This window comes from Anopheles funestus, chromosome X (assembly GCF_943734845.2).
Source record: "Anopheles funestus chromosome X, idAnoFuneDA-416_04, whole genome shotgun sequence".
Lineage (NCBI taxonomy): Eukaryota > Metazoa > Arthropoda > Insecta > Diptera > Culicidae > Anopheles > Anopheles funestus.
Window position 1 is genome coordinate 1,234,468 of NC_064597.1, and position 13,496 is coordinate 1,247,963.

General features: G+C 48.0%; 1 protein-coding gene across 1 annotated transcript; it reads left to right on the top strand.

The window, feature by feature from the left end:
- Positions 1 to 1,305: 1,305 nt before the first annotated feature.
- On the top strand, positions 1,306 to 12,005 carry LOC125765475 (serine-rich adhesin for platelets). The gene is made up of 3 exons (XM_049430675.1): positions 1,306 to 2,207; positions 2,279 to 7,729; positions 7,853 to 12,005. Exons 1-3 carry the CDS (start codon positions 1,839 to 1,841, stop codon positions 7,922 to 7,924), a joined length of 5,892 nt encoding a protein of 1,963 aa, XP_049286632.1. The 5' UTR covers positions 1,306 to 1,838; the 3' UTR covers positions 7,925 to 12,005.
- Positions 12,006 to 13,496: the final 1,491 nt, after the last annotated feature.

A 13,496-nucleotide genomic window follows, 5' to 3' on the forward strand; every position in this document is an offset into this window, starting at 1 on the left:
TTGTTTGCTAATAAGCCAATAATTCAATAAAAATAAAACAAGGAACAAGTTTGCACCTGAACACAATGGAAATTAATTCAACTTTCAATACCCTTTCTGCTGAACTCTGGAAACAATTGTAACGAGCTTTACAACGCGTTGGATAATTGTGTGCGTGTACGTATGCTGTTTTGGTTGGTATGCTGAAGTTTAAGCTGTCAGGTCGCCACTTTACGGGAATTTCTTCGGGATGTTTACACGTACTGTTCGAATACTGCTGGAATCCTGTTTCAGCCATAATTTGCTTGCGTTGGGAGCTATTTGTTTTGTACAAGAAACGAGCAATAGAAGCAAGTCCAGCGTAAGGATTTCTTTTGTTAGTTTATTAGCTAAATTGATTATGGTAGGCCTGGCAAAGAGCATCAGCACCGAGTGATTTGTTAGCTAGCTGTGCGATAAAATTATGGTTGATAAAAAATTGATAGGTTTTCTAACTCTCCAGCTGACAATTTTTCTAGTATGCATCCAATTTGTAAGTTCAAAGCAAACAATATGCATATATTTCTCCGACTTCACATTGGTCTATGAACGTCTATGAGGACGTGCATGTTTGTGTGTGTACGTATAGTTAGGATGAAAATAGTGTTTTGCTACCCTACCGGTTTTTAACGACTGGTTTTTATTTTCCTAAAGGCAATAAAACGGACCTTCGTTTATAACGTGCGTGCGTTTCAATCAGGAGGGAATCATGTAGATCCGTTAATTCAGCGGAAGTAATTGGAGAAGAAACGGTATGAAGAATAAAGGTAGAACATTGTCCAAGAAAGCAAACCAGGGTGTGCTTTAGGTAGGGGTGAATTGACTGATCTGAGAATGTGGATTGTATGTGTGCGTGTTAATATACATTTTTTATGTCGCTGAACAAATCAATAAAAATCAATTGCCAGCAGTTTGCCATTAGAGGCAATAAAGTATGTTGTGTTGTGTTATATTTAAAGTGCAATACGACGAAAAAATAACACGTTGGCTACGAAATAAATCGATTGTTTAGCAAATGGTTACAAGCAATTTAATCTATCGTTTCAATACTTTATCTACAACACAACAAGCAAGCAAGAACTTTATAACTGTGGATGAAAAATCATAATTCTTTTCTGTTTCATTTTAGCTTAAGAATGAGGCAATTGTAGTGCGAATGCTGCCAACATCATCGTTATAGACACCGCAGCCGCATACCTTTTGATATCTCTTCCCTTACATTCGCTGGTCCGCTCGCGCAACGGTGTTTGACTGGAACGAGAGTTAAGGCACGGTGATCGGTAGCTCTTCAACCTCTGTCAGTTTCCGTCTGGTGCGTAGCTACTTGTAGCTGTGTAGACACCAGTGCGAAACCAACGGAAGTGGTGGCGGCTGCGGTAGAAGCATCTGACGAAGGTGGACGCAGTGCCGGTGGTGGTGGTAGACGAACGGCGGCAGGAAAGGCAGCGCAGCAGCGGATTGTGGTGACGGGCGACTGCGTTGGCGGTGGTCAGCGTCGCGCCGCTAGGATTACCGGACCGTCCAGCACTAGGAAGCAGCAGCGGCAGCACGCTGGAGCAGATACGAAGGCGAAACCGTCGTCGTCGTCGTCGTCGTTCTCGCCAGCAGGAGCAGGATCCGCATCGGCAGGGATACAGTTGGCAGGGGAGTGCGTAACAGCGGCAGCATCCACGTCCACCTCCTCATCGGCGTCATCCTGTGGCGCCATCCATCCACCACGGTCCGCTGCTGGTAGTGGAGGGGGAGCAACCGAGGCGTCGTCCTGTGACGACGGTACCACCAGCATCACCACTACCAGCACTAGCAGTAGCACCGGCAGGATGGTGGTAGCGTCGTCCGGGCACGCATCGGGCAGTGCCGGACAGCAGCAGGCACGGAACAGCAACCATCAGCACAGGCTGGCCCAGGTAGCCAGCCCCGGTACCGGCATGACACCGAAAGAGCTGTCCGACAATGATGATCTCGCCACCGGTCTGGTGCTCGACACCATACTCGGGTTTCAGACACACAAAATGAGCCTTAAGTATCGGCCGCTCAAGGCAAATAAAGATGAGATCAAGAACATCATAGAGGAGTTTATAAGGACACAAAACTATGGAAAATGCTACCAGCAGCTTATGAACGGCAACTGGATGCCACGATCCGTGTTGAATAAAAACAAGTTGGCACTGAAGCGACTAGAGGCACACGTAAGCAAACTCTGTTAAGCACATGTGTTTTTTTTGGCGAATAACGTCATCGTTCTTTTCTCTTCCACTAGATCTATCGCTACCTTCGGGTGTTTGATCAGCATTCCGGGTTTGTGATCGAGGCCTGCTATCGTTACTCGCTCGAGGGTCAGAAAGGTGCCAAAATTTGTTCCACCCGGCGCTGGATGAAAAATGAGAAAATTGAATGCCTGGTGGGCTGTATCGCGGAGCTGACCGAACGCGAGGAAGCCGATCTGTTGTATCCGGGGCGGAACGATTTTTCCGTAATGTACAGCTGCCGTAAGAACTGTGCCCAACTGTGGTTAGGACCGGCTGCGTACATCAACCACGACTGTCGCGCTAACTGCAAATTCGTAGCGACCGGGCGCGATACAGCCTGCGTAAAGGTGCTGCGTGACATTGAGGTAGGCGAGGAAATTACCTGTTTCTATGGGGAAGATTTTTTCGGCGACAACAACTGCTACTGCGAGTGTGAAACGTGTGAAAGGCGTGGCACCGGTGCGTTTGCCGCCCGGGCACGGCTCATCGAGAGCGCAGCACTGTACAACGGTGCGGGCGATACCAGCTCGAGCGGCAGCGGTAGCACTACAGGTGGTATCAGCGGTACCGGAAGTGAAGGGCCGGATGGTGGGGCAGGATACGATCCGGCCCTAGCGGGAAGCGGTGTGAATGGGCTTGGTGGCGTAGTGGTTGGTATCGTCGGCACAGCAAACGGTGCTGGCGTGCGGTACAGGCTGCGCGAAACCGACAACCGGCTAAACAGGATGAAAAACAAGCGTAACAATGGTGTCGGCACCGGTGGTAGTAGTGGTGTTGGCGATCTGAACAGTGGAAAGCTGACGGCAATCGGGAAGGAGCCACCGTCCGCGCTCGGTATGCTGACGGTGCGCGAACTGCGCGATAAGGGCATGACGAAGTACGATGCGGAGATGCTACTCGCCCAGCAGAAGCCGTACTGCACGAATGCGGCGGTTGTTGCACCGTTGCCACCACACGGACGTCCACACGACGGTTCTGCCACGTCTAGCGGTCAGTTTGGTCCGGAGGTGGATGATAACAGTACAGCCAGTCACGGTAGCAAAAAGGTGGTAACCGAGAAAAGTGAGTCACAGCTAAAACGTGCCACACGTTCATCAACCTGCAGCAGTATGAAGACGTCCGCTGCGAAACCGGACGAATGTTCGAAAGGGCAGGAAAAGAAACGGGACGGTACGTTCGAGGAGGGTAACGGTAAGGTGCCACATCAGAGTAGGGCGCTCGGCACCAAGACAAACCCTCGGCGAAGGTACAGCAGCTACAGTATTGTCGATACGGCACCGTACGATGAACCTGCGACCGGTAAACCATCGTGCAACGCGACCACTCGACACCAGACGAACGAGACGAAGCGTAAAAAAAAGAAGCATTCGGCAGAGAATGGTCCACGGCGACGGGCAGCATCGGTAGCACCCGGGAAGGTACATGCACGGTCCGGTAAGGATCTTACCGACGATGTGATTGTGATCGATGATGATTGCAGCAGCAGAAGTAGCAGCAGCAGCAGCAGTATGCACTCGTGCAACTCGGGCACCGGTACGGAAGCGCATCTGCCATTTAGTCAACAGTCCGTGCGCAATCGAAAGCGTCGGGCGAGCATGTACACTAGCAGCAGCCGAAGCATATATACGTTCCACGATGACACGCTCGATGGTACACCGCCGAACGGGTATTACGCACTTCGCAACCCAACCACGGCTCATCCACAGCACCACCAACAGCAACATTCGAATCCGTTTGCTGCCGGTATTACGGCAGACGAGTCGCAACTGTCGTCGTCGTCCAACCGCAAGCAACCGGTAACGCACCGTTCGGTTTCTCAGGTAACGACGAGCCGCAAGCGACCGAGAGAAACGACACCGGAGGGACAGGGTGGAGGAGGGAACGCGTCGGCTAAACGTGCCGGCGGCAGTCTGGTCGGTGGTAACAATGGTTCACAGCAAATCATGACCCGTCGAATGTCTTTACGCGTGGCGAATGCTACCAACCTTGTCACCGGGACAGGAATGGGTCCGGAAAGCATTTCGATACTGCCAGCTGGGGAATCCGAATCCGAAATAAGTCCACGGGTAACGCGCGGTATGTTACGTTTGCTGGAAGATCACGAAGCAGCAACGGATGCTAGTGGAACGCAAAAGCACCCCAAATCGTCGGCCACCTCCCGTTCGAACGCGTCACGTGTTGGGACGGAGGAGCATGGGAGTGAAGGAGGTAGTAGCATGAACGGTGATAGTGTCCGATTTGGAAGGGGCTGGTCAACGGTTACAACCACCGTGGGCGAGGATGAGCACACAACCGAACAACAAACGCGCACCGGGAAGGCAACGTCCTCGAATCGAGGTAGCCGAAGCCGAAAAACGAAGCTACAGACGTCACGCCAGCGCGAAGAAGATGTCGAGCGGGGAGCGATGGTGCAAGGTGTGGATGGTGCAGCAGCAGTTGACGAAGCCGGTGCACTATTGAAGCGATTGCAGCAGACACGAACGAGCCAGGCTGGTTTTATGCCTGCAGCGAACATTCGCACCCGGAAGCAGCTGTCACCAACAAAACGATCTAGTGGTAAGGATTTGGTTGTCAATGGGAGAAGGTCTACCGAACATCAAACTGCTAACGCTTGCGTCAGCGCTACGGCAACGGGAAACACACCGGCTGATGGGTACGGGTATGAGGAGGAAGGGGAAGAAGAGGACAACGACGATGAGGACGATGTTTTGTGGCAGCATCCAGCGACACACGGTGGCGTTGGTGGTAAAGGCAGCAGCAGTAGTAGCGGCAGCAACACCTTACTACACAGCAACATCCCGACGAGCTCCACCGTGTTTGGGTTGCAGAAGCGTACGACCGACCGTAGCCCCATCCTGTCAAGCTTTTCTTCCTCTTCCTCCTCATCGTCCTGTTCTTCTTCATCCATTTCGTCTATCTCATCGGTTTCGTCTGCGCGATACAAGGGTGCGACACTGCAGAAGGTTGCTGAACAGCATCGTTTAAAGCTGAAGCTGCGCATGAAACCTGTCTCGACGACGGATGACGATGATGTTGGCGGGGTGATCGGTACCGGTTTGCATGCCGCACCGCATCTGGTGAACGTCGATCGGTTACGGCAGTCATGGTCATCCGCCGATATACGACCGGCACAGGTACCGGGTGAACCGGTACGGGAATCCGGTAGCAATAGTCAACCGGCCGGTAAAGCTAACCGCAGAAGGGATGCACACCCACACGGGGACGGACAGTCCACCTCGGTCGGGAGCACCACGTACGGTAGGGATGATGACGGTAGTGAGCAACCGACACCGGTAACGACGGTATCGGACGACGATGACGAGGACGACATCATACTGTCGAAGATACTGCAGTGCGGCAAGCAGCGTACGGCTAACGATGGCAACGATGCGTATCGGGTGCACGATACGGCAACGCGCACTCACGGTTCCAACAGTATCAGCAGCATGGCAATTAGTTCTTCCACCCCATCCCAGACAGAGAACGGTGCGTTGCTTGCTACCGTCACTAACCCAACAACCCATACGGCTAGCAGTGCCAGCACCAAGCTATCTCCTTCCTCCTCCACGGCGCCAGCGATCGAACCGTTGATGAGAACACCGGAACGAAGATTAAAGCTGACGCTACGCATGAAGCGTAGCCCGGTGATCGATGAGATAATCGAGTCCGGTAATAGCTTAAGCGATGCAGACAACGGTGGCAGCCCGAGCGCATTCCGGCGCGAGTACGAAATACTTCGCATGGAAGGTTTACGGGAACTAGATGAGGAAGGGGAGGAGGAAGAGCGTGAGGAAGAAACAGACCGCCCGTACCGATCGACGTGTCGTGCAGCTAATCTTAGTAGACGTTCTCTTACATACGATTCACCCGCCAGCAGTAGTACACATTCTTTAAGCGATGGTGCACTTCATTCTAGAGCGAAAGCGGATGAAGCGTACCGGCACGACGGCGAACCTGCCAACGGTGGTGAGAAGCGTTTGCCGCACCACAGGGAATGGACGCGAGACATCGTCGACGAAGCAGCGAAGGTCGACGAGGATGAAGAGGAGGACCTTACGTCGTACAGCAGCAGCTGCAGCAGTCTCGTGTCGCAGAAGCGCAAGAAACGCCACAAAGCATCGAAGGAGGCACGCCGATTGCGCAAGGAAGCGAAACGGCAGCGACGTATGCAGCTGTACGATGCGGTCTGTGCGGAGCAGCACGGTACGGTGAAGGAGAGGCAAAAGTATCGTACCTGCACAACACCGCAAGATGCAGCAGCGTTCGACGAGACCAGCGAAATGGGTGGCAACGGTGGAGGGAGCGGTGCGGTGGTAGCACCGCCACCACCACCTCCACCACCACCGCCACCAATACCTTCGTTGCCTCCACCATCACCAGTATCGATGGTTCCGGTAACATCCGTAATGGAGCAGCACAATGGAACTGTGGACGCCAACAGTACCACCTCGACAACCACCACCTCATCCAAGGGTGGACTGGCCGGGGGTGAAACAACGGTGTATCAGCGGACCCAATACCCAGCTAATCACTTTTCCCATCATCCCCACCAACAAACACTACAGTCTGTGATACTGCAGCCGACCGCACTGCGCGGTGTACGTACCGAACCGACTGATACCGTCGGTCGGGATGATTGGGGCGATGAGATGCGGCGAATTAATGTCCACTGGTCACTGGCGAACCCGGCCACCGGTGGTACGATGTACGGCGATACGGTAACGAGTGCCGCTACGGGTACGACGGGCGTCTGCGAGGGTGTTGGGAATGGCGGTATCGGACTGCCGATGAAACGATTGCGACTGATCTTTGGCAACGAAACGCACACGCGCGACATTCCGCTGCTGGAAGCACCGAACACCACTAGCAACACAGCGAACACTGCCACTAGCGCAGCGAATGGCGTTATAATGGCACCGTCCAACGTGCACTGTTCGCCTGTGTCCTCCACCGGTACGTTAACCGCAGCACCGATATCACCGGTAACAACGCCTGCTGTAACACTGCTGCGCAACGGAGAACACACCGGCAAGGCACACTGTCCCGTGTCGAATCTAATCATTAGCAACACGCCGGGTGTAATAGTGGGACCGGCACGTACGATGACGATGCAACCACATCATTCCCCAACGTCCATGATGGTACACAATGGTAGTAATGGTGTTATTAACAGCACCGGTGCGGTTGGTGTTGGTAGCAACGGGATACTACAACGGTCGCAGCATCTTCAACAACCATCAACAACATCGTGTACAGGTGATACCAGCGGTGGAGGTAGCGTTAGTGGCGGTGGTGGTGGTGGCGGTGGCGGTGGAAACGGATTGATGTTACGCGCCCAGTACGTTCAGCAACCGCCAGCAACGATATCGACCGACGTACAGTGCGGTGCAGTCTATCCACCTGCCTCGAATGGTGGAGACGTTCAGCGGGGCAGCAGCACGGTTGGTGGGCTGCAAACAACGGTGAGTATTGTTGGCATACGCAGGATTAAACTCACTGACTCACTCTTAATCAGTGTGACTCACTCTTAATCACCATACAATTCTATATAGTAAGTTTTTGCTCGTTACCTCTTTTTTTTGCAGAGATTCTTACTCTTATCGTTTCCATCGACGCTTGACGTTCAACCGTGTGCCGGAAATGGTACCAGCTGGTAGCGCGGGACCTCCCACCCAATCACGCACCGTGACTGATGATGATGCTGCTGGTGTAAAGATTCGTCTAGCACTACTTGGTAGTGCTAGTTGGAAGGGAAGGGAACGAGAAGGATGGGGAAAGATAGCAGCGCTGAGAACGTACTGCAGAAACTTCCTCGCGCGAAGTCGCTAGTGCTTCCAACAGGATCATTTGGCGTGCGCACGTGTAGCGTACGATAACAGTGTTGCGTTCGTTCGGGATAATCACGGGCGCAACGTACAGCAAACCGGATATCTCCATAGCAAAAAGGCATCGGTGTTCCTAAACCATTCCGAGATCGCTTATTGAGGCTTTCATTTTTATAGCCATTGTTTCTGCTTCTCGTTTGTTTTCCTGTTTAGACCGTGAAATGTTGAATGTTTGCTTTAAAATTCTAATGTAGCATTAATTTATTGCCAAATTCTTTTTTTATTTTTCTAGTCCATATTCCTGCCATGCTGGAGCAGCTTTTCTGTTTCACTGTGGTTGGAATGAGGAAGATTTATGTTTATAGATTTATTCTATTTTGAAAGTATACAGTTTACTCTCACTAGCGATCTCGTTTCGGTTTGGAACATCATCAGAGAGTAGGCGAAAGGCAGAAACCCTCGAAAGCAAAAGGAAGCAAAGGAAGAATACTGTTCCAAGCAGCACGAGAAAATTACTGCAGGACTAATTTAGGTTATTATTGGTCTAGTCGACGATCTCAAACACGAAACACGAAAGCACAACCAATTACTATTGTGCGGTCGCGCGTGTATGTGTACGTTGTACGTAGCGATAGGGCGTATTTCTGCCGCCTGGACCACCGTACACGTCATTTCGATATCCCTATTAAACCGCCAGAAACCACAGAAACCTTACCTGGTTCGTCGATCTAGCTGCAAAGGGGCACAACTGGATCACTAGGTGTACAGTCATATGATTTAGATGTAATTACTAAGCAGGATTATTGAATTACCCGTCCCATATCCATTCTTATAGTGCAAGGAGGCAGGCAAACGATGTCCTTTCGTACTTTTATGCTACAGGCAGCCTATGTCTTCGATGAAAAATTTGTTGTGAAATTTTCTTCGATCAGTCAGTTTATTTAGTTTCCGATGCGAAACTAGTCTTGCGTAGAATATTAATATTTATCGTTCATGAATGGAAATTTATCTTTTTTGTTTCTGTGTTTTTCTTTGTTCTTTTGTAGCACTTTTTCCTCCCCCAAAAACAACTGTGTACTCGTAACAGTGTTAGATCAAAATTCGGACAACACATGCAACACATGGATGCAACAATTTAACATAAATGATAACAGCGTTAATGCCTGGCTATTTGTTTACTGTATTTTTTTTTAGAAATATTTACTAACTTCAATTGCATTTTAATTACGTTTAAAAAAACACATTTGTATGACGATAACTCGATTTGGTGGAAGTACACTGCAGCAAGTGTAACACGTATTGATTTCTGTACAGAATTACAACTGCGCATCGTGTAGATGCTGTGTGATAACAAGGACGTTATTTCTTCTAGAATGTTTCACAAACTATTATATTTGTCTTTACCAGCGGAAATTTGTGTTGCTATATTGACTAGCCTAGGATAGTCCTTGGGACCGTCCTTACCGGAGGCATAGTGCTTTGATTTGTTTCTCACCAATCATGTACAGCTGTACGAAGACTAGTGATCCAGATGCAAACCGATGTTCATCCAGGGTCAGGATTAGGGTGTTGCCGTACACATCTTCAATAGTGCAATAAGTTCTTCAATAGCTGCACGATACTTACACACGGTGCATTTAGAAGTTGAACGCACGCAACTGCTGAGAAAGCGAGGTACCCAGCTGCTACACTTTCCGTAATTAAAAAAAAGAAGAGTGGTTTAATATATACAATGCTACACCATGCCCAACGGTATATAGCGTTCCAGCTCGCTACATTAGCCAGAGCTCCGATTGTTCTTATGATTTATTCAATGTAAGCTTAGCTCTTCAACGATGATGTGCGTTGTTTAGACAGAGGCGGAAAATTGGTTGAATGGGGCTAGGGGGAGAAGGACGTGTGGGAAGGAAAAAAGTTGAGGAGCGAAACCATTAGTTTTTAGCTACATTTTTGTTTCATATTGTGTTTTAATCTAACTAACCTAGCGTACGATTGCCGCTAGAAATAAGCTCTATAGGTCAGGTACAGCAGTAAAGCGCGCTCCACCCAACTGTAAAGGTGATGTGCTCGATGCAATCAAAGATTAAATTCTCATCTAGATGAACCTTACCCCCCCGCTCGGCTCGTCATCCATCGCTAAACAAACATTTTTCTTAAGGAGGTCCTTTGGATTTTGAAGTGAAACGAAAAACGTGGTTAGCAGAAATGAATTTACAGTGCAGATGTTAAGCATTGATCCCAATTGAATTTGGAGGGGATTGGTTGGTAACGGGGGAGTTAGCAACGCGACATTTATATTGTACGATACCGAAGTGTAATTTAGATGTAATAAGCTCCGTAGACTGACTGGAGTCGGATGAATAAAACGGTCTCATCACGTACTGCCATTTCATACTGCTGTTTCTATTTCTCGCGCGCTTTCTCTCTCTCACTCTCCATCTCTTTCTTTTCCATTTCATTCTTTCGCTCTCTCTCTCTATCTCTTTCTGTTGCTTTCTTTTATTTTTCTTTCCTCTGTTTAATGAGATTAGTTTCTACTCCATGTCAAGGGATAGCTTAAGCAAAACTAGTATGTAATGCCCATTGGCGCTGGAGCAGGCAAAGAATTTCGAACAAACTTCGAACAAAACAACAATGCCATGGCAGATCGATGTTAAGTTTTAAGGTTACGATGTATTACTGTCCCAAGACGCCAGGATATGTGTACTCGACAGGAGTAGAACACTCGTGCAACAGATATAGATAGATGGGGTTTGTGTTAGGCCGCAAGTTAAGTTACATCCACTGTCCGCTGAGCGAGAAGCGGTAAAGCAGAAGAATTACGAACCGGATTAGAAGAACGCATGGTTGTGGTGTTGTGGATGCCGATAACTTCGATGCGCTCATCCATACGCTGGTACCGGACGCCAGGGACGTATTGATGTAGTTTAAATTTGTCCAATTTTGCTTTACGACGGCATAACGCCATCTTCTAGTATTAATGTACGTCACAGATCGATGTGCTAGCTTGTCGTAGCCGGGAAAAAAACAAAGATTCAGTCGGATACGATCAAATCCTCAAGGTATTTCCACTACTTACTGGTAACGTTTATTTCAAACCGAACAAAGCTGCCACTGTTGCACAGTTTATGGCTTAAGATCCCTTGGTATTGACTCCCTTTTTGGCAGGCCAATCGTATGGTAGCTTTCTCGTCTTACCATGAATTGAGTTTTTAAAGCAGTTTACAATAATGTACTTTCAACGACTGATCGGGACTCGACTAGTGTCAGCAGGTTAGCACCTAGCTAGAAAGAAAGCGTAACATAAAATAGGCATAATAAGCAGGTAGTATGCGTCCTACCTCTAGGGAGCTTGTTGGAATTATGTCGAGAATAGTGCACTGATTTGACCTTTCATAACAGCGAGGACAAAGAAAGGACATAAACTTAGCAGCTATAGGACAAGGATAGGTGATGGCAGTACGGCAAAAAAAAATAATCCCGACAAATTATGCCAAACCTAGCGTGTAAGATCGCTAACGGCCAAGCAAGAACATACGGAAGAAAGTAGAAGAAAAAAAAACAAAAGAAAGAACGAAAGGTGATTGTGATAGTCAACAATGGTCGTACGGTGGACACAGGGGGCCTCTGTGTAGCTTAGGTGATGGAAGACGTTGTGAATACTGCGACTAATTTGAATGTAATGATTATTAAATAGTTTAGTATCTAACTTGAAATACATAAACAAAGAAGAAGAAGAAAAGAGAAGACACACAACAACAACAAAAAATGTGAGAAGATATTAGCGTTGGGCGCAGCGCCAATTGATGAATGTGCTGCTGGATAATAATCATAGTAACCGTAACGATAATACTAATAAACTACATGAAAATGAATTGCAACACACGTGCGATAAAACATGTAAGACAAATAAGTGGCAATGGTTGTTTATTTATTTGACGCTTGTTTCTTTTTTCAATTTATTCGTTTGTCCTTTTTTACGTGCTTCCTGGTCACGGCACCAACTGGGGGGGGTAAAATTAAATCAAGTACGCCAGTTCTGGAAGGCTCGCGAACCGTATTGAAATGGTTTTACATTCCAGCTCGATTTAGTAACCATTTGAAAGGTTGACAAAAAGGAATAATTTGACAGAATATAAAGGAGCATATTTATTTAGGTAATCAAGTACGGAAAAGCTTTTTCATGACCCTCTTCGGAACGGTTTATGATGCTAGAACATGCTCCAAAAAATATGAACGATATTAACATAATTTTTTTTGCTCATGCCAACCCGTAAGCATTCGGTAATAAACCGTTTTAGTTAATGGAGTAGTTTTATCGGTAGTTGTACCTCAAGCAAGAGAAATGAGGGGACAAGAACCTGAAAATCCTGTGGCAGCACGCTCCCTCCTAGATCCTACCCTTCGATCGTGCGTTTTAGCACGAAGTTGTGAAGTTTTCGCCCTCTCCTGCCATTAATAATAAATGGCAAGCAAATTGAATTATTTTTATACGGCCAATAATCAGGCCAATGCCGGTTGTGTGTTCACTGGATTTACAGAAGTGTAGAGAAGGTTCGGCAGAAGTTAGATGTTGCGTGAGTTGTTGGATAAAAACGAAAAACTTTTTTACTTTTTTTCTCGTACGGTATTTGATTTCGGTTGTTTGTATTTTTTGTGTTTCTCTTCCTCTGTCTCGGTAAGTTTCGCTAGTTAGTCAAAAGTCAAAGAAAATCCCGGTGGAATGCCACTCACAACTAGCGATTCGTGCCAGAAGCAACCGAACCACTAGTGGCAAACACATAAATTTCAATCATTTTGACAGCGCGGAAGAACATTCCGGCCATATTTCGTTTCAGCTACCTATGGCGGACCGCTTGATTAGGACAGGAAGACGATTGGGATGTCCGTGCAAAAAAGTGGTGCGTTTTAAGGGTGGGCAACCTGTTCGCTAGCCAAACCAATGCGAATGCTCCCGTCCAAATGGTCTTGTGTATCTGTAGCGATTGGTTTAAACAACAAAAAAAATCTTTTTGGCAGCAATACTACTGACAATAAAGAAACAAGCAATATGGTGTCTCGGGTTTCTTCGCAAACGCGAGACGTATCAGTTGATCGATTTGTTGAGACGAAAACGTTGGCCAAAAATGTTGCTGTTTGTTTTTTTTTTAGCAAATGGGATCGTTCCGGAATGTAGTTGGCAACATTACCGAGGCGAGCAACGAGGCAACCGATTAAATCGGTGTCATATATCACCAAAAACGATATTTAAGACGAATAGTGCGGATGATTAGTCTGCTAGGCATTGCAGAAATGGAAAACTTGAACAAGTGCCCACTGCAACTGCCCTTTGAGGAACAAAAAAAAAAACAGACAGAGGATGATATTTAAGGATTCACATCCATACGATTTATTGCTGTCTAAA